The sequence below is a fragment of the Paramisgurnus dabryanus genome, chromosome 3 (assembly GCF_030506205.2).
Source record: "Paramisgurnus dabryanus chromosome 3, PD_genome_1.1, whole genome shotgun sequence".
Taxonomy (NCBI): domain Eukaryota; kingdom Metazoa; phylum Chordata; class Actinopteri; order Cypriniformes; family Cobitidae; genus Paramisgurnus; species Paramisgurnus dabryanus.
The window spans coordinates 33,445,145-33,463,502 of NC_133339.1; the positions used below are offsets into that span (position 1 = coordinate 33,445,145).

The following is an 18,358-nucleotide window of genomic DNA, read 5'->3' on the forward strand; positions in this document are numbered from 1 at the left end:
ACCTTTTGAATCGCGCTCAGGCGCGATTGCGCTCACACCACAGCCTTCCGCGCCTGAGCCCAAGTGAACCGCGCTCCGGCCCACCTCTGCAACCCGGCCGCGGCGCGATTAAACAATCCGCGCTCGGGCGCGGAACGAAGCGATCACACTAGTCAAACAAACCAGGCTTTGGGGGTCAAACGCGCCCGAGCGCGGTTTGGTTTGGATAATGTGAGTGCGCCCTAAAGGGTTTATGATACAAGAGACGCTCGCGGTTGCCAGATACTCGCATAATCTCATGTGTAATCAGAGTTTACTGTTAAGGGAGTGTCTTGCACGTATTTTGTGAATGTGAGCGTCTCTTTTACCATGAACAGTTTAGACGCATGTGCAGCAGGCACTTATTTTGACAAAACACGTAATGCACACAGGATCTCTCGACACATATTTTGAAAAAAGGAACCACACACATGACACTCCGAACACTTATTTTGAATTAGCGCCCCTCGGATGAGCAGTCACAAGCCGCTACTAGTTAGAATGACACTGCTAAAGGCATCATATCACCGTAAAACAGCACATCGACAAAACCAAACATCACTTTATGCAGATTCACACATCGACCTACCAAAATCAAGTGTGTCTCTTTTTAACTCCTCCAGGAGAATCACCTTCTTTTTCACTATGCAACCATAGCTCTGGCCTGTGAAAGAACCATGGGAGATAAAGGTGAAGGTTATGGCAAATGTTATGTTTAACATTTCACACTCATACGTTCACTGTAGAGTATTTATGTACAAATATTATTACGAGCATTGTAAGTCTTGTTTAATATTCATGAAGGAACAATCATGGTCTCACCTTCATTCAGCCCTTCCATTTTCTGCAGGCGTATGATATCTCCCTTGTGAAAACTCAGCTGGGTTTTGTCATCTGTAATGTAATTACGCACAGCGACTACATAGTCTGAGTCCTAGAGCAGGAGAGAGCGCAGTTACTTCATATAACCACAACCAGTCATCTCTGGCATGAGTCAGTGTGTGTGAAAACCAACCTTTTTCAGTTCTGTGATGAAGTAGTCAATCATGGTTTTCACCTGAGGAGCTTTGGCGGAGAACAGAATCAGTTTTTCGTTTGTGAGGTTGAACTCCAGCATGTTCTTCGAGGGTATGGTGACAAACAAGATATCTGTGTAGCTGTAAGAGATTAAAAGATGACTTGAAGCATAAAGAACGTGTATGGTAAGCAATGGTTGGAAATTCAACAAAAATGTTTCAATCATACTCCTTGATTATACCTGTAAGGTCGCAGAACTCTGAAGTAATCTGGGGCTACTGCACTGCTTCTGACCATTTTTAAAAGCTTGATCCCCCTATGGGACACAGACAGCACCTGGACACCTGTGCCAACACTGCCCTGTTGAGAAAATTACAGATTTTTACTAAAGCAAGGTTTAAATTATTATAAGTATATAAGTATAACTGGTCACAAGCGCATGTTGTGTTTTAAAGTGCATCTATTTCATTGCTAAAAAACAACGCTATTTTGTGTATTTCGTATAATACAATGTGTTCAAGCAATTTATGGCTAAAAAACACATAATTTTCCACATACCATACATTTTTGTAGCTTCAGATTTCACTCTCTTCCTGAAACGCACAGATTTGAAAAGCTCTGTGTGCCTGATTGGCCAGCTAATCTGAACGTTGTGATTGGCCTGAATACCTCTGACGTTAGCAGGAAATGTGACGCTCCTTACCATGTTTGAAAGATTCAGTCACAATGCAATACTAACAGGAGTTAACTTACAGGCTGTGAGTCCAAGCAGGAGGAATTATGATAATGTCGGTCTGGTCTACATAACCAATCCCAGGAAGTAAATTTTTGCCTACAATCCGTGTGTTTGTTGTAGTCCAAGAAAAGAGATTTAAGTTGGAGACGATAACTCACGTCATCATTTACTTTGGGATATGTACATTTTGCATATTGTTAACATGTACTAATACACACTCACACACCAAAGGAAATGTAAAAACGTAAATCGGACAATAGGTGCTCTTTAAATACTGATAAAATGCCAATAGCATTTTGTTTATCTCGTCTAACTGGAATGTAATGAGAATCTTAATTGCAGAATGATGTCATAAAAATCATGGATCCGTATTGAAGTGAAAGTGTCACATGCTTGTCAAGTATGCAACACATACTCGAAATGTGACCCCTGCATTAAACTCATGTCAGTGCATACATACACACACACACACACACACACACGGAGCAGTGGACAGCTATCCCTTTGGCGCCCAGGGAGCGATTAGGGTTAAGGTGCCTTGCTCAAGGGCACCACAGTCGCAACCTGCCGGCCATGAGACTCTCGGATTACAATCCCGACTCTTTAACCATTAGGCTACGCTGGGTTAGAGAGTGTCACTTGGTTTTTGAATGCTTATATCTTCATATTGTGAATGAAGATATAAGCATGACTATGCTAGATAAGCACCAAACCAGCATGAACCAGCTTCAGCCAATGATTCAAAGAAAGATCTTACAGATGCTGGGAAGAGACGTGAGAAGTAGATATCCCAGGAGTCTTTCGCAGCAGCCACAATCTTCTTCTTTACGTTCTCATCTTGGATTGTGGCACTAATGTCGATGTTGTGTTCCACTGTAACAAAGAAAAAGACACATTAGGAAAATCCCCATTGAAAACAAATTAAATACTTGCAGAGCAAAAAATCATATGTTGTCAATTTGTATGCAAATTAGTTAAGGGGACATATCATGAAAATCTTTTTCCATGTTTAAGTGCTACTGTATAATTGGGTCCCAAGTGCTTTTATCAACCTAGAGAACGTAAAAAGGAACAACCCAGTAATTTAGTTTTGGTAAACCATTCTTTGCAAGCATGTGAAAAAAAGGTCATTCAGATTTCACTTAATAATAATTCATTACATTTATATAGCGCTTTTCTGCAGACCTCAAAGCACTTTACATATGAATGGAAGAATCTCCTCAACCACCAATGTGCAGAATCCACCAGGATGATGCGACAGCACCCATATTGCACCAGAACGCCCACCACACACCAGCTTATTAGTGGAGAGGAGACCGAGTGATATAGCCAATTAGTAGATATGGGGATGATTAGTAGGCCAAAGGGCAAGTTTGGCACACCCCTACTCTTTTTCAAATTACATCCTGGGATTTTTAACGACCACAGAGAGTCAGGACCTCGGTTTAACGTCTCATCCGAAAGTCGGTGCTTTTTGACAGTATAGTGTCCCCGTCACTATACTGGGGTGTTAGGGCCCACAAAGACCACAGAGTGAGCACCCCCTGCTGGTCTCACTAACACCTCTACCAGCAGCAACCTGGCTTTCCCAGGTGGTCTCGCATCCAAGTACTGACCAGGCTCAGCCCTGCTTAGCTTCAGTGGGCAAGCTGTCTTGGGCTACAGGGTGATATGGCTGTTAATTGCACTTCCATTGGCTTTGTACACACTGCAAACTTTCGGAAGTGACAATCACATTTATATGCGGGAGTGAATCCCCTAAATGTTCATTTCATTTCTGTACGGAACAAGACTCACTTCCGAAAATGTGATGATTGACAAAGAGATAACCATAGCAACGTTCTGCCTTCTTGCTTGTTTATAACTCACAGCTTTGACCAAAATATTTAAACAGCGTTATGTTTTGCAATAAACCTCCGTCTTGGCGTTGAGTTTTGTACGATTTTGTGAGGCTGCTCCACAGAGCGCTGTCTTGCAGTGTTGCCAGGTCCTCGCATTTTTTGTACTTATATACCGTTTTGGCGCTTAACCATTTATGGCTTTTGGCTCATGAAGCGATCAAGTTTTTGATGTTATTAAAGCAACACTATGTAGTTTCCATGTAAAAATGACTTACAGCTCCCCCATGTGGTAGAAAAGCGCAACAGTGCCTGGTATCAAACACTCTTTTGCAGGCAGGTGGAGGGGCGGGGCTGTGTGCTCTACCCCCCACCGCCACTTTCAGAGTGTGCTTGGAGCGAGCCCATTCTCACCAAAAAGCGTACAAATGACACGCAGTGTGATTATCGTGCAATAGATACGCCAAATTCCGCTTTTGCGTGCATATGATACGCCAGCCCTTCCCATTCACTTATATGGCGAATCGTTTCGTGTCGTTTTATTTATTGTTTTCTCATTTGTTTTCTGTTTTTTTACCATTTTCGCTTGGGTTTAGGGTTAGAACAACTTTTTGTTATTTAAAAATGACATCCTAACCCAAACCCCATCTCTAACCCCAACTCCAAGCGACCATGGCTTAAATATAGACAAAAACATATAGAAACCTGTATATTAAATAACCTGCTTAAACAAATGTGAAATCTAACCCTAAACCCAAGCGAAAATGGTTTTTAAAAACAGAAAACAAATGAGAAAACAATAAATAAAACGACACGAAACGATTCGCCATATAAGTGAATGGGAAGGGCTTGCGTATCATTTGCACGCAAAAGCGGAATTTGGCGTATCTATTGCACGATAATCACACTGCGTGTCATTTGTACGCATCTTGTGAGAATGGGTTGTTGTAGCAGCTAGGAGGTTGCTCAGGTTGCAGCAACAGTACAATTTGTCCAGTTAAAAGTTGTTCTATCACTGAAATAATTTTAGAGACATTATTTAAATGTAAAAAACCTACATAGTGTTGCTTTAAAGTGTGAAGATTCTGGTCCCAATATTTTGATCTTTGGGGTAAAGTATTTGGATTTATTTCACTTAATTATTGGATTTATCTTGCTGTTTTTTTGTGCAAAATCTAGCAAAACTAGTCAGCAAACGCTCAAGCCTACTAGTTCGGTTATGTACACTCTATGCAAAGTTTCTGTAAATACGGTTGTCACTACCTGGTTGTAGAATGCAGTTCTCAGTCCCGTAAATTACTGAACTGTGTGTGCACAAAATAGGATTAAGCATTAAAAGGTGAAGTGTGTACGGGACCCTTGTGATGTCGATAGGAGATCTTATTATAATAATACCGCCGCTCAATCTGCACTATCCAACCACAGCAATGCCATTTAGTGCAGAGAGAGAGAATTATTGACAGCACAATTGAATTTCAATTTCAAAAACCAGCATTATGGCGATCAGTGTTTGAATTTCATCAGCTCATTTGCATTTAAAGGGACATACCCCAAAACGGCACATTTTTGCTTACACCTCTAAAGTGGCCATTTTAACATGCTATAATAAATTATCTATTTGGTATTTCGAACTAAAAAGTCACATACAAAGTCTGGGAACAACAAAGACTTATTTTAAATCTTTAAAAAAAATGTCCCAATCATACCAAAGAGAGATTTCATAGTCTGCCTCTCTTCTGTTGTGATGCGAATACAAGCTTCAGAGAATGTGTCATGAACAATCTGAAATAAAAGTTAAATCGTAATTATAGTTGCTAAAAATAACCATAAATATCTTTACATACAAATTAAAAGAACAAAAATATCAAACCTGCTTAAACAAGAGGTCTAGTACAAGCGGATGGTTGAAGCTATCTTTAGGATAAAAAACCTACAACACACAACACCACTTTAACATTTTCTCTATTAACTTTTCTTAAACAAAACACTGATCCATCGTGACACACACAAACCTCTTTTCTGAGGTAGATTTTCCACGGCACATTGGTGTAAGTGTAGTGCTCCTCACTGCTCCTCTTGTGCAGCTGAGTCTTTATGTTCTCCTCTTCAACCGGCAGCTCTCTGGATACTGTAATGCAACACATTACATTGACCTATTATGGCCGTGGCAGTATACGGTCTCCATATTAACCATAACATGGTTATCATGGTTGTTTACCAGGTGCAGGGGCTGGGAATCTTTGACTGACAGCTGGAACAGGAGGTGATCTCTTCATGCTTTTAGCCGGTTTCAATGGTCCACTATCATACTCAAACTCTTTTGCAGAGAATGAAGAAGAGCCTGGGGCATAGACCTTCTTTCTCTGGTTAAGTCAGACACATAAATCAGTTAATATAATAAGAATACTTAATTTCACTAGTAATATTTAAACTCATATGACTAATCCTGTAAGCTGACTTTGATTCATCTACCTGTGGTGGAGCACTCATCTGGTCCTTAAGAATCATCATAGCTTCATCATGTGGGTCTGGTTTCTTCAGAAACACTTTAGCCTCTCTTCTGTATTACATTAGACCCAGAGGATATTGCACAAGCAAGTTAGTGCAAGATGTACATACATTTAAAGGTCAGGATAAACATCGGCTTTCTTTGAATTGCTGTTCATAGTAGTTTCTTTGCAGTACTTTTAAGACCCCAAAAATGTCTTACCTAGGAGGCTCTACTGGTTTTACAGGGCTAGATTGGTACTGTTTGATGATGTCTTTGATGTTGTGACTCGGTTGTAAGTGTTCTGAGTTTGAGACGCTGGCTCTCACCACATGTTCGGGTGGTGGTTCCCTCCTAGTCGGACCTTTGAGGACATATCAAAAAACGGAGTCACTTTTATCAATCAAACTAGGAATGAAGATAAATGGCCTGATATTAACACATACTGTGCTGCCGCGGTGAAGGCTTCTGTGCTTGGGAAACAGGGGCTGGTTTGTGGGAAGCAAATCCAGTTTCCTGCTTAGTCTTTTTAAAATGAAACACATCATGATTAGAAATGATGACCTTTTCAGCATGAAGTTCCAAGGTCACCCAGCATCCCATGGTGGGGACAAGCATCCAAAACACTACAAATGGTGGTTACTAGGTATGCTGGTCTTTTCAGTAGAGGTAAATGCTGATAAGGCTTCTGTAGTCTATACCGATATATTAAAAGGATCAATGCCGCAAGTATTGATATTTAATGAGATCTTGTAACCAATGCTAAAATACTCACAGGACTGGATTGGCCAGAATAGGGAGCTGGTATATACATCTGCTGCTGGAGGGCCATGGCTTGCATTGCCATCTGCTGAGCCTGTGATACACATTCAGTTCAAAATTTTACAAGTTTAAGCTATGCTCTATGAAAGTGGCTATCAAACTGTAAAATCGAGGATGATTGTACTGAATACAAAAACATTGAATTTGAGATACACACTAAAATGTCATTAAAATGAGATGAAAAGTCTTAGGAAGCTGCTCACCATTATGATGGCTTGCTGGTTGATGATAGCTTGCTGCTGTTGAGCTAAGACTGATTGATCTACACCTTTAAAGATTTACAGAGCCACATTAAAGTCAAAGCAAGAAATAAATGCAATGTTCATGAAAAGCAGATCAGAAAAATATTAAACCCGTCACCCAAGCAGAACCAGCCAGTGCCCACATGAACAACGCAGCATCCATACCTGACATATCATGCATCGGTGGCAGAGTAGGGAAAGATGGCATAGCTGGCAAAGGTGGCATAGCAGGCATTGAAGGTATTGGGTTTACTGAAGGCACAGAGTTGGGGGCAGGTGCATGAGGCACAGAGGTCATGGCTGGCATAGGTATAGGTGGCATCATTGTTCCTCCCATAACAGGTAGAACCGGCACCGCTGAGAACAGTAAATATGGTAAGCGATGACCTCTTTGTCAAAGCCTTATCAAATGATTTCATGCAGTTAGCTGGTTATGATTTTTATGTCGTGCCAAACCCATTCAGCTACCCTTAAAGGTACAGTTAAATATTTTGTACCCAATAGGTTGTTAGGTTATAAACATTGTACCCAAAAAGGTACAACATTTCAATGTGTTGTATACCCATACAAGTACAAAAAGGTAAGGATCGCAGATAGCATGCAACCATTGAAACAATGTAAAAAAATTGTTGATTTGTCAATGTTAATACCACTGAATCAATATCAAGAAATTTCAAGAAATCACCATTATCATGATCAGTGTTTGCTTTAGTTGGGCCCTTTACTCTTGTGTTTTAATGGTAAGTTTTCTTTGGCTGCTAAAGCAGTGTTTTAAAATACATCTGCTATTGCAAAGAAAGCAAAACAAAGATCTATTGTTATCAAGTAGTTTAATTCTTGTAGATATACCTCAAGATATTAATAAAATATTGTTAAAGTTATGCAAAAAATGGATGTTACAGTACTAGTTGGAAACAGTGTCAGGTCTGTTATTTTGAGGATTACAAAAACACTTTTAAAAAGTGAAACTACTGAATCTATCTCTGACATCATGAATCGGTCTACGAATCTCATCAATGGTGACAATCAACAAAAGAAAGCTTCATGCTGCAATGCATGCTGGGTATCATCGTAGTACTAAACTAATTTATAACTCCCAGCATGCATTGCAGTTGATCGTTTTATATGAATTTGTTTGATGATTGTCACCATTGTTGAGATTTGTAGGATGAGTAATGATGTCTGAATATGTCAGCAATTTTTCTGTTTGTCTTGTGTATTTACAAACCAAAACAATTACAAATGTCAAAAATGGATCAACATAATCATGTAAAGCAGCTTAATTTTATATAATCTTGACATCTTCACAAAAAGCGATCAGTTTCAACTTAACTTTGAAACACATCTTTCTTTACCAATGCACGTGTTTCTACATAAACACATACAAACACTAAAAAAAAACGAAAATAAAGATTTAACTTAGTGATAACAAGAGTCAAGGACCCAATTAAAGCAAACACTGATCACAATAATGGTGGTTTGTTGAAATCTCAAATTTTTTTCAATATTAATGGAGGGTGCAAACCTGATATTGATTCAATGCAGTTAACATTGACAAATCAACTGTTTTTAACATTGTTTCAATGGTTTGCATGCTATCTGGGATACCACCCCAGTGACAGGAAAGGTACAGTTTTTTTTCCTTTTTTCTGAAAATTATAGCTAAAAAAATCATCTCAGATCATAACTAGGAAAATCTATGATTTTTAATTTCTTAGATTTTCCAGAATGTCCATGACCTTGGGAACGTAAATGAAAGTTAACGATAGCACTAAAAATTAAATGCAGCTTATGTAATTTATTAACAGCATGTAATGAGTCACATCATGACTCCTGCGCTTGAATTTTTTGCCTACAAAACAGAACACCAATCACCAAAAGCGACAGTCACTAAAAAAACACCAAAGCAGTAACAACAAAGTAGCAACAAAATGAGCCGTTAAAAACAATTTGCAGGTCTAAATGTTTAGCTTGCATTGCATTAATTGACCCCAGGGTAGCAGTGAATAATTGATAGGTGGTAAGGAGAGAGCAAAATGAGAATGGATGCAAACTCACCACCAGGCTGCAGTCCTGGGGGATACGGTCTGTTGGTGAGGGGCTTGTCCAGATCACCATCTTGACCTCCAATCCCACCAGCTCCCTTCATACGGCTCGACATGCTGGATGACTTTTCCATATCCTGTATGGCAAATAAGGCAAAACAGGCTCTTACCTGGGCTGGACCCTTCCCAGCTCAATTAAATGAGAAATCAATCTCCTATGCAGGGGAGTACCTTATACTCTGTAAGAGGAGCGTGGCACATTTACTGCGAGCAATAAAACAGGGCCCAGACCACAGCAGCCTTGTTACTATTCACCAGTGTATAATGTTTTTACAAACTAACAGTTTATGAACTTACGAATTGTCCTTATTTATTCAAAAAGGACAATTTTAGATACCTGGGATTATTGCAGCAGGTGCCCTCAATCATTTATTGATTGGATTTGCCAAAAACATATGAATTCATTTGTGCTGTGCATTTGATATTTTTTTATATCCACACAAAATTATGTGACAATGACAAGAAATTAAATGGAAGTCAATGCAGTGAGAAATACGGTAAACTGGTAACTTAATCACCTTCAACGCAGGAGATCTGGTGCCAATAGAGCACATCTGATATACTCAAAATCTCATTCTGAGGATCAAATGACCAATTGTCTTCTTTAGGCATTCAGGTTAATAGATATATTAAATGTCTAAATGATATTCATTTGGTTACACTTACGCTTGTTTAAAACCCATTAACCGAATTAAAGGGAACGAACTAGAAAGACTTACCCCATTAACATCAGACAGCACCGGATCAAACAGGCTGTCGAGATATCTGTCCATGCCTTTCTGATTTGGGGCCTCACTGTAGTCCGAATCTATCGGTTAGACACAGGTTAAAAGCAAAAAAAAACATAGCATTTGAAAATAAAATGTATGCACAATTACAGAATGTTTAAAAGCTGGTTAAAATGACAGTTCACAGGAAAATGGAAATTAGATAACAATCAGGGTTTCCCGCAGCACTTTTCAGTTCGGGCGGCCCACCTAAGCTGGGATACCCTACCACCTCCAAAGAAAAAAAAAATTGCTGCACAAAAGGCTGTCAAGTGCATCTCGGAGAATAGCGTGGACGCGTTCACACTGCGAGCGTGCATGCGCCACATGGCCGAATTGATAGACAGACATGGTCCGTCAATGTCTGGAGGATAACTAGCCTGTTAATAAAACATTTAATTCATTAATAATCTAGTATTTGTTAATTTTCTGTCATAGTTTCTTCAAAATTGAGTTTTATTTAAGTGTTTTAAATAAAAATATTTTCATCATGATGCGTACACCCTGCCCCTTTGATTGCTACGCCCCCGGCCCGCCCACCTGCACAACCCTACCACCTTAACTAACAAATTTTCTGCGGGAAACCCTGACAATGATAATGTAAGTGGGAGAAAATATATTTTCATTTTAGGTGAACTTTCAGGTAAAGCTTGTAAAAAGCAGCTGACCATGACTGTAATATCCATCTGAATCTAGGAGGTTGGAGCTAGGCATCGTCTGGGGGAGCAGAAGTGAGCTGTCATCATCTGAATCAAATCCACTTCCAAACAGAGCCCTGTGGAAGTTTACATTGACGCCAAAAACATCAGCCAACATAAGCATTTTCCTTTCAGGACACTTTAAAGTAACACATATTAAGTAACATTTAGGCTTTCACAGTTTGTCCAGTACAAAAATACATGCAAAGTATACATTAAATTTCAATAGAGAGGATCATGTATCATATTATGGTATACAACTCATTTCAGTGTTGAAGGGATAGATCACCCAAAAAAAAAATTAAAAGGTCTCATCATTTATTCACTCTCGTGGTGTTACAAACCTGTATACATTTCTTTGTTCTGATTAACACAAAGGAAGATATTTTGAGGAATGTTTGTAACATAGACTGTGAAAAAAGATGGACGATGCGACGCCGCTTCCAGTTACAGTTAAAGGAATATTCAATTTTCTTAAAAGAAAAATCCAGATAATTTACTCACCAACATGTCATCCAAAATATTGATGTCTTTCTTTGTTCAGTCCAAAACATTGCAGGATTTTTCTCATTTTAATGGACTTTAATAGAGCCCAACACTTAATACTTAACTCAACACTTAACAGTTTTTTTCAACGGAGTTTCAAAGGTCTATAAACGATCCCAAATGAGGCATAAGGGTCTTATCTAGCAATACAATTGTCATTTTTGACAAGAAAAATAAAAAATATGTACTTTTAAACCACAACTTTTCGACGCAAAAACGTCAGTTTGGAGCCAGGGCATGCACAGAAGGAATCGTCTGTGGGGCTCGGAGGAGGAGCAACGCCCCTTGAACGCCGCATTTGATTGGCTTGCTAAAATAAGGTAAGTTAAATACAACTCATTTTGTCGATGTGACATAACACAGAAACCGAAAATTAATCTTCAATCTTCCCTCTAAGCTCAGAGAGTCTGCTCAGAGAAGCTGTCAATCACAAATGTTAATCCTAAAGACACGCCCCTTTTCTATAGCATCAAATTGCTAGCTAAAATGAAACTGATCACATAAATGAACAATTGAACATACGTATATCAGCGTAATAACAACTACCTTAAAGGACCAAAACTATTTTTTATTGAAAGTGTAATTTATTTGGAGAGGGCGGGGTTTATAACTTGTCCTGCAGCCAGCCACCAGGGGGCGATCAAAGAGCCAGCAGCTTCACTTTATAAGATGTATGAGGTGTACCTGGTTTGTAACAAACCAATCAGAGGACCGATTGACTTCCATAGGAAAAAAGAATACTGTGGAAGTCAATAGGGCCTCTGATCGGTTTGATTACAAACATTCCTCAAAATATGGGTTAGTGTTAGACTGAATTTTCATTTTTGGGTGAACTATCCCTTTAAAAAAATGAATAGTTCACCCAAAAATGAAAAACTCCTCATGTTGTTTTAAAGCCAATGCTATTTATTCTGTTAAACAGAATTTTATTATGAATCATAAGCAGCTCTTTCTATTCAAGCACAGTTCATATTGACCACAGCTCTTAAACACCAAAGGAACAGAAACTCATTAAAGTACAAATAAGCCTTTTTGATTCTTTTATGGGTGGTTTCCCGGACAGGGGTTATCTTAAGCCAGGCATAGGCCTTATATTTAAGTCATTTTTTAAGTCATCACCTATAAAAGCATAATTTTTAAATAAACATTACTGGTTTGCATCTTGAGACACAACACTTGCACTGATATATTTTTAAAATTATGTCCGAGTGTTTGATCATTTAAGGTAGTCTGGATTAGTTTTAAGCCCTGTATGGGAAACCGCCCTGCATTCTGTTTTCTCTTCTTGTTTTGGAACTGGAGTCAATATGATCTATACTTGTTTGAAAACAGCTGTGTAATGGTCTACATGTATTGCTACTTTACTGTGTGTACAATAAAAAATAACACCATTTAAGTTTGGAAACAAAATGGGGTAGCTGTATAATGACATTTCTTTAGTCAAATTAAACCTGATAACTGTGAAATGGACACAGCGTGTACAACAGTGAATTATTTAGACACTTACAGTCCAGCATTGGGCCTGGTTCTGGTAGGACTCTCAGCTGAAATGATGAAGTAGGACTTTTGCTTTGGAAAATTTCTCATCAGCTCCATGTCTGCGATCAAATCCATTACGTAATCGTGCCCTGCGAGCTCCGCCCACTGTCCGTGCTCTTTCATGATAACCGAGCAGCCTTTCCAAGCCTCCGTCACACCCCTGTGGAGCCAATTAATGGATCTATTCATTTCAGCCAAATTACAGATGGAAAAGTAATGGAGGGCTCATTATAGACTAAACATATCCTAACATGCCCGAAAGAAAGAACCATGTACTACTGACATTCAATAAAGCATATTAATGAGCTTCCATTTGAAAATAATAGATATAAACAATACAGCACTTAAGCAACTGGATAAAATCGTTTTTAATTAAACTTAGATATAGGAGATATTTTACTGTAAATGCATAATATGGATAGTGTGTCCGGGAACTGATTCATACATCAGCTCAACATCCATAGATCAGATTTAAATAGCTAAATTAGGTCACTTGGTTGTGTACCTGTGCTGTAGGATATCAGCAGCCAACTCCTCTCCACTGGTCCATGAATGCACAGGGCACAAGAATGATGTACCTGTCAATATAGCATGACATTTAACAGCTGTGGTTAGACAGGCGTGTATGAGTGAATGCATGCATATGACTCTTGTCTATTCTGTTTAGCACCATGGATCCGGTATCATCTGATATAGCTGAGCGTAACACAATTGTCTCAGAGGACTTTGAGGCACAAAAGAACCAGCCAGGCTGTTTAATTGAGATTACACTGATAGGTGCGCGTTTCAGTGCCTAAAAGCAGCTTTATTTTTAGACCGCTGATTCTATTTAAATGTGTATGCATTTTCATGCCAAAAGGCCATTGTTTTTCTCTTTTTCTAATTAGCACATGCCTTCAAATGTATGTTAATATTTTTCCATAGGGTTTGTTAAGATTTATAGGGCACTGTCTGGGAGATGCACTAAAGAAGTGGTTCCCAAACTTTTTCAGCGTGTGGCCCCCCTTGTGTATGGTGCATTCCTTCACGGCCCCCCAAAAAAAAATTTGTGACAAAAAACTGTTCTAAAACATTTTAATAAAAAAACAGTTATTAAACAATTATACAAAAAAGTTGTGCTTTTGGTTAGTAGCCTTATTTTTTTAGGTGTAATTACACAGAATTCATGATAAATTAATGTATTTCATAAAATGTCATAAAACTGGGCCCCCCCGGCAACATCTCGCGGCCCCCAGTTTGAAAACCACTGCACTAAAGGATGCACATCCTTAACTGATAAGGATGTTAAAGCAACAAAAAACTTGGTAACACATTACAATAAAACTGTATTTGTTCAAATTAGGTAATATATAGCTAACATGAACTAAAAATGAGCAATATTTCTACAGTATTTATTTATATTAAGTCATGTTAACTTTAGCACATTTTTCAAATCAAAAGTTGTAAATGTTAAAGGGACATTACATTTTTTTTTGAAAATATGCTGATTTTCCAGCTCCCCTAGAGTTAAAATTTTTATTTTTAACGTTTTGTAATCCATTCAGCTGATCTCCAGGTCTGTCGCTACCACTTTTAGCATAGCTTAGCATAATCCATTGAATCTGATTAGACCATTTAGCATTGCGCTAAAAAAAAAAAAAAATGCTGTAACATGGCTGAAGCAGGCGTACTGATATTACGCACTGCCAGAAGATAGTCCCCTGCTATTGAAAGTTACTAAGGGGACTATTTTCGTCTGCTGCGTAATATCAGCAAAGTCCTTGATTATAACGTCAGAATGAGAGTATAGTTCCTAGCAATATTGGCCTACAAAATCGCAACTTTTAACTTTTAAACTCTTAATACACGATTTAACTACAAAAGAGTCAAGTTTTAAATGAAAAAAATATTGAAACTCTTTGGATATTTTTTAGCGCGATGCTAAATGGTCTAATCAGATTCAATGGATTATGCTAAGCTATGCTAAAAGTGGTAGCGCCAGACCCGGAGATCGGCTGAATGGATTCCAAAACGGTAAAAATCAATTGTTTAACTCTAGGAGAGCTGGAAAATGAGCATATTTTCAAAAACCGTGGAATGTCCCTTTAATATAAGTAAATTCACAACTAACTAACATGAACAACTATGGCAATAACTTACATTAACACAGATTAATAAGATGCCAAAAAACTATACTGATTATTGTTAGCTCATGTTAGCTAATGCATTTACTAATGTTAGCCTGACTGAAAAGTGTTCCCAAAAACGTCTAGTTTGTGCTTATTAATGAATAAATAAAATCTTGAAGGACAAGTTCAGTATTTTACACTTAAAGCCCTGTTTTCAGATTGTTTATGATGAAATAGAACGGTTTTGACTGAAATTTGGACATATGATCCTGGCACGAGAATTTTCGGGTGTTTGTTGTAACACCCCCCACCTCTACAATGGCTGCATAGGTGCACTGGAACAATCCTTCTTAAAATGCATTAAACTTTCGTTTACAAAGACGTGAAACTCACCGAGTGGTCAGGGGTGTTCACTGATATGCTCACACAAAAATCGCAGCAAAAGATGCTTTCCAACAGGTTTTATCGTAGTTTTTGTCCAACTCCATTGACTTGTATTAGATGTGCTGTGAGGTACGGTATTACTCTCCGGCCGGGAACTTTGTTTGTATTCTTGCAATTGGCAAAGGTGGATTATCGCCACCAACTGGGCTGGAGTGTCTATTATTCAAGCGCTCAACGGAAGAATGTACGGGTGTGAGGCGTTTGGAAAAATAGGTCCACAAGTTTACAACAAATGGTAAAACACCTGTTGGAAAGCATCTTTCGCAGCGATTTTTTTGTGTGAGCATATCAGTGAACACCCCTGACCACTCGGTGAGTTTCACGTCTTTGTTAACGAAAGTTTAATGCATTTTAGGAAGGATTGTTCCTGGTGGGAGGTGATTCAATAAACACCCGAAAATTCTCAGGCCAGCATCATATGTCCAAATTTCAGTCAAAACCGTTCTATTTCATCATAAACAATCTGAAAACAGGGTTTTAAGTATAAAATACCGAACTTGTCCTTTAATGTAACCCTATTACTTTTTGGAGTCATTACTGGAAAATAATTGCCTGGTGGCAGAAACTCAAACAATGCGAGCGAAACGCTGATACACACCATCAAAACAGTGCACTTGCAAAACCATATTTGCTTTCTTCCTATTGGCCGTCCATTCCAGCAGGGACAGTGGGTAAGTCCTTGCCGTTTCTGGTCCATACAGCGACTTCTGCATGGCCTGTATTAACTTATGTTGGCCGGCAGCTTTGAATCCATTATAGGCATGGTCTGAGATAAACCTAAGGCATACAAAAGCACAAATCAATTAATAAAGTTAGTTAGGTCAATGATTTGCAGCCCTGGTATGAATACTAGAAAGTTAGTTACTTCAATAGGTATTTCTCCATTTTAGTTGATGGTGCAAATGCACTCAAACAGGCTAAAAGCAGCAGCCAGCCCCTCTCTGAATTGTCTGGGTTGGGGTTTCTCCAAACCTGATTGGCAATTTGACACAAAATTTCATCCCGTAAGGCAGGATTGTTGAGTCCCATTTGGATGATGTAGTTTCCAAATAAATTCTCTTGAACACCATTGAGATGTGGGTCACCCATAAACCTCAAGATCTGCAAGTCAAAGAGCGTAACATAATGCTAGTTGTGTGTATATAAGTGAGAGTAAAGACAAAAGCTTTAACAATATGTATTAAACTGTACCATGACAAACACATCTATAGCCTCGTATTTAAGATCATCTTCAATGTGGGTTAGGGGTGCATTTAGTGGTGCAGTTAACATTCCAAACTTTGGCTCCTAAAAAGTTAAAACAAATTAAATTTAGTAATCAAAACATATTTAGACCAAACAATTGGAGCATGTTTTAATCCTGAACGCAAGAATGCATGTTTGTATTTGTGCAAGGTCTTACGTTGAAGTAAATCTGAACAAATTTCGAGATGGTGTGGTTGTTGATGTCAAGAGGCAGCGTAAGCTGGGACTCCACCTGAACAGTCGGAGCCTGAACCAGGGCCAGGCAATCTGAATGGAGCTCTCTACCGCCTTAAAAACACAGAGGTGAGATGTGAGACCTGTACGCAGAGTGTGTAGCATTTTTAATAGGTCATAAAATCGCACTTCCAGGTACCTGCGGCTGCCTGCAGCAATGCTCCGAGTTCAGCTGGAATAACAAGATGAGTGACGTTGACCACTTCTCGTCTTGACAGCTCCTGCAAATAAAGCATACAGTATACTGTAAGCAAAACAAATAGTGATCAGAATAGTGGTACTGTATATCTTTATCCTGTATATATACAGAAATGTGCCAGAACTACATAAAAAATGACGCGTAGAGCTTCTGATCTGGTTATATCCTTAAATATAAATTTAACACAGACCAAAACATGGTTCATTAATACACAGAATGCCATTTTAACCATTTCTATTCTCCTCTGCTCCTCTTGTGCCTTTCTTCTGGCTTCATATCTCAACTAAAATCAAAGGAGAAAACAATTAAATGTGGTACTGTACCACAGCCTGATAACTATTAAAGGGACATTCCACTTTTTTTAAAATATGCTCATTTTTCAGCTCCCCTAGAGTTAAACATTTGATTTTTACAGTTTTGGAATCCATTCAGCTGATCTCCGGGTTTGGCGGTACCACTTTTAGCATAGCTTAGCATAATCCATTGAATCTGATTAGACCATTAGCATCACGCTAAAAATAACCAAAGAGTTTCGATATTTTTCCTATTTAAAACTTGACTCTTCTGTAGTTACATTGTGTACTAAGACCGACGAAAAATTCAAAGTTGCGATTTTCTAGGCAGATATGGCTAGGAACTATACTCTCATTCTGGCGTAATAATCAAGGACTTTGCTGCTGTAACATGGCTGAAGTAGGCGTAGTGATATTACGCACTGCACGAAAATAGTCCCCTGCTATTGAAAGTAACCAAGGGGACTATTTTCGGGCAGTATTTTCGTATTATCATTGCGCCTCCTTCAGCCATGTTACAGCAGTAAAGTCCTTGATTATTACGCCAGAATGAGAGTATAGTCCCTAGCCATATCTGCCTAGAAAATCGCAACTTTTAATTTTCTGTCAGACTTAGTACACGATGTAACTACAGAAGAGTCAAGTTTTAAATAGGAAAAATATCAAAACTCTTTGGTTATTCTTTTGCGCAATGCTAATGGTCTAATCAGATTCAATGGATTATGCTAAGCTATGCTAAAAGTGCTAGCGCCAGACCCGGAGATCAGCTGAATGGATTCCAAAACGGTAAGATTCAAATGTTTAATTCTAGGGGAGCTGGAAAATTAGCATATTTTCAAAAAAAGTGGAATGTCACTTTAAAAAAGGATGGTTCTTACCCTAATGTATCGTTTACGATCAATGTACATTTGGACCAAAGAACGAAATTTCACCAGGTAAGCTCTCCTTTTTGCATACTGTTTCCTGTGAAGCACATGTATGAATATTGTTAAAAAAACAATTTGTCCCAATATGTCCTA

The 18,358-nt window shown here is 38.6% G+C and overlaps 1 protein-coding gene across 1 annotated transcript in view; it reads right to left on the reverse strand.

The window, feature by feature from the left end:
• myo15aa (myosin XVAa) overlaps positions 1-18,358 on the reverse strand; it is a 39,400-nt gene that overhangs the window by 6,769 nt on the left and 14,273 nt on the right. Inside the window, exons 24-50 of the mRNA XM_065276759.2 lie at positions 18,218-18,302; positions 17,276-17,329; positions 16,987-17,068; positions 16,771-16,901; positions 16,560-16,655; positions 16,234-16,469; positions 15,967-16,145; positions 13,322-13,394; positions 12,785-12,976; positions 10,702-10,808; positions 9,986-10,074; positions 9,220-9,343; positions 7,327-7,518; positions 7,123-7,187; positions 6,873-6,953; positions 6,544-6,622; positions 6,320-6,461; positions 6,082-6,169; positions 5,828-5,972; positions 5,622-5,737; positions 5,480-5,539; positions 5,316-5,391; positions 2,529-2,644; positions 1,277-1,395; positions 1,034-1,175; positions 841-952; positions 608-682 (exon numbers count right to left, since the gene is read on the reverse strand). Of these exons, the coding sequence (XP_065132831.2) occupies positions 608-682; positions 841-952; positions 1,034-1,175; positions 1,277-1,395; positions 2,529-2,644; positions 5,316-5,391; positions 5,480-5,539; positions 5,622-5,737; positions 5,828-5,972; positions 6,082-6,169; positions 6,320-6,461; positions 6,544-6,622; positions 6,873-6,953; positions 7,123-7,187; positions 7,327-7,518; positions 9,220-9,343; positions 9,986-10,074; positions 10,702-10,808; positions 12,785-12,976; positions 13,322-13,394; positions 15,967-16,145; positions 16,234-16,469; positions 16,560-16,655; positions 16,771-16,901; positions 16,987-17,068; positions 17,276-17,329; positions 18,218-18,302 (3,056 nt within the window). The remainder of the gene's footprint in view (positions 1-607; positions 683-840; positions 953-1,033; positions 1,176-1,276; positions 1,396-2,528; positions 2,645-5,315; positions 5,392-5,479; positions 5,540-5,621; positions 5,738-5,827; positions 5,973-6,081; positions 6,170-6,319; positions 6,462-6,543; positions 6,623-6,872; positions 6,954-7,122; positions 7,188-7,326; positions 7,519-9,219; positions 9,344-9,985; positions 10,075-10,701; positions 10,809-12,784; positions 12,977-13,321; positions 13,395-15,966; positions 16,146-16,233; positions 16,470-16,559; positions 16,656-16,770; positions 16,902-16,986; positions 17,069-17,275; positions 17,330-18,217; positions 18,303-18,358) is intronic.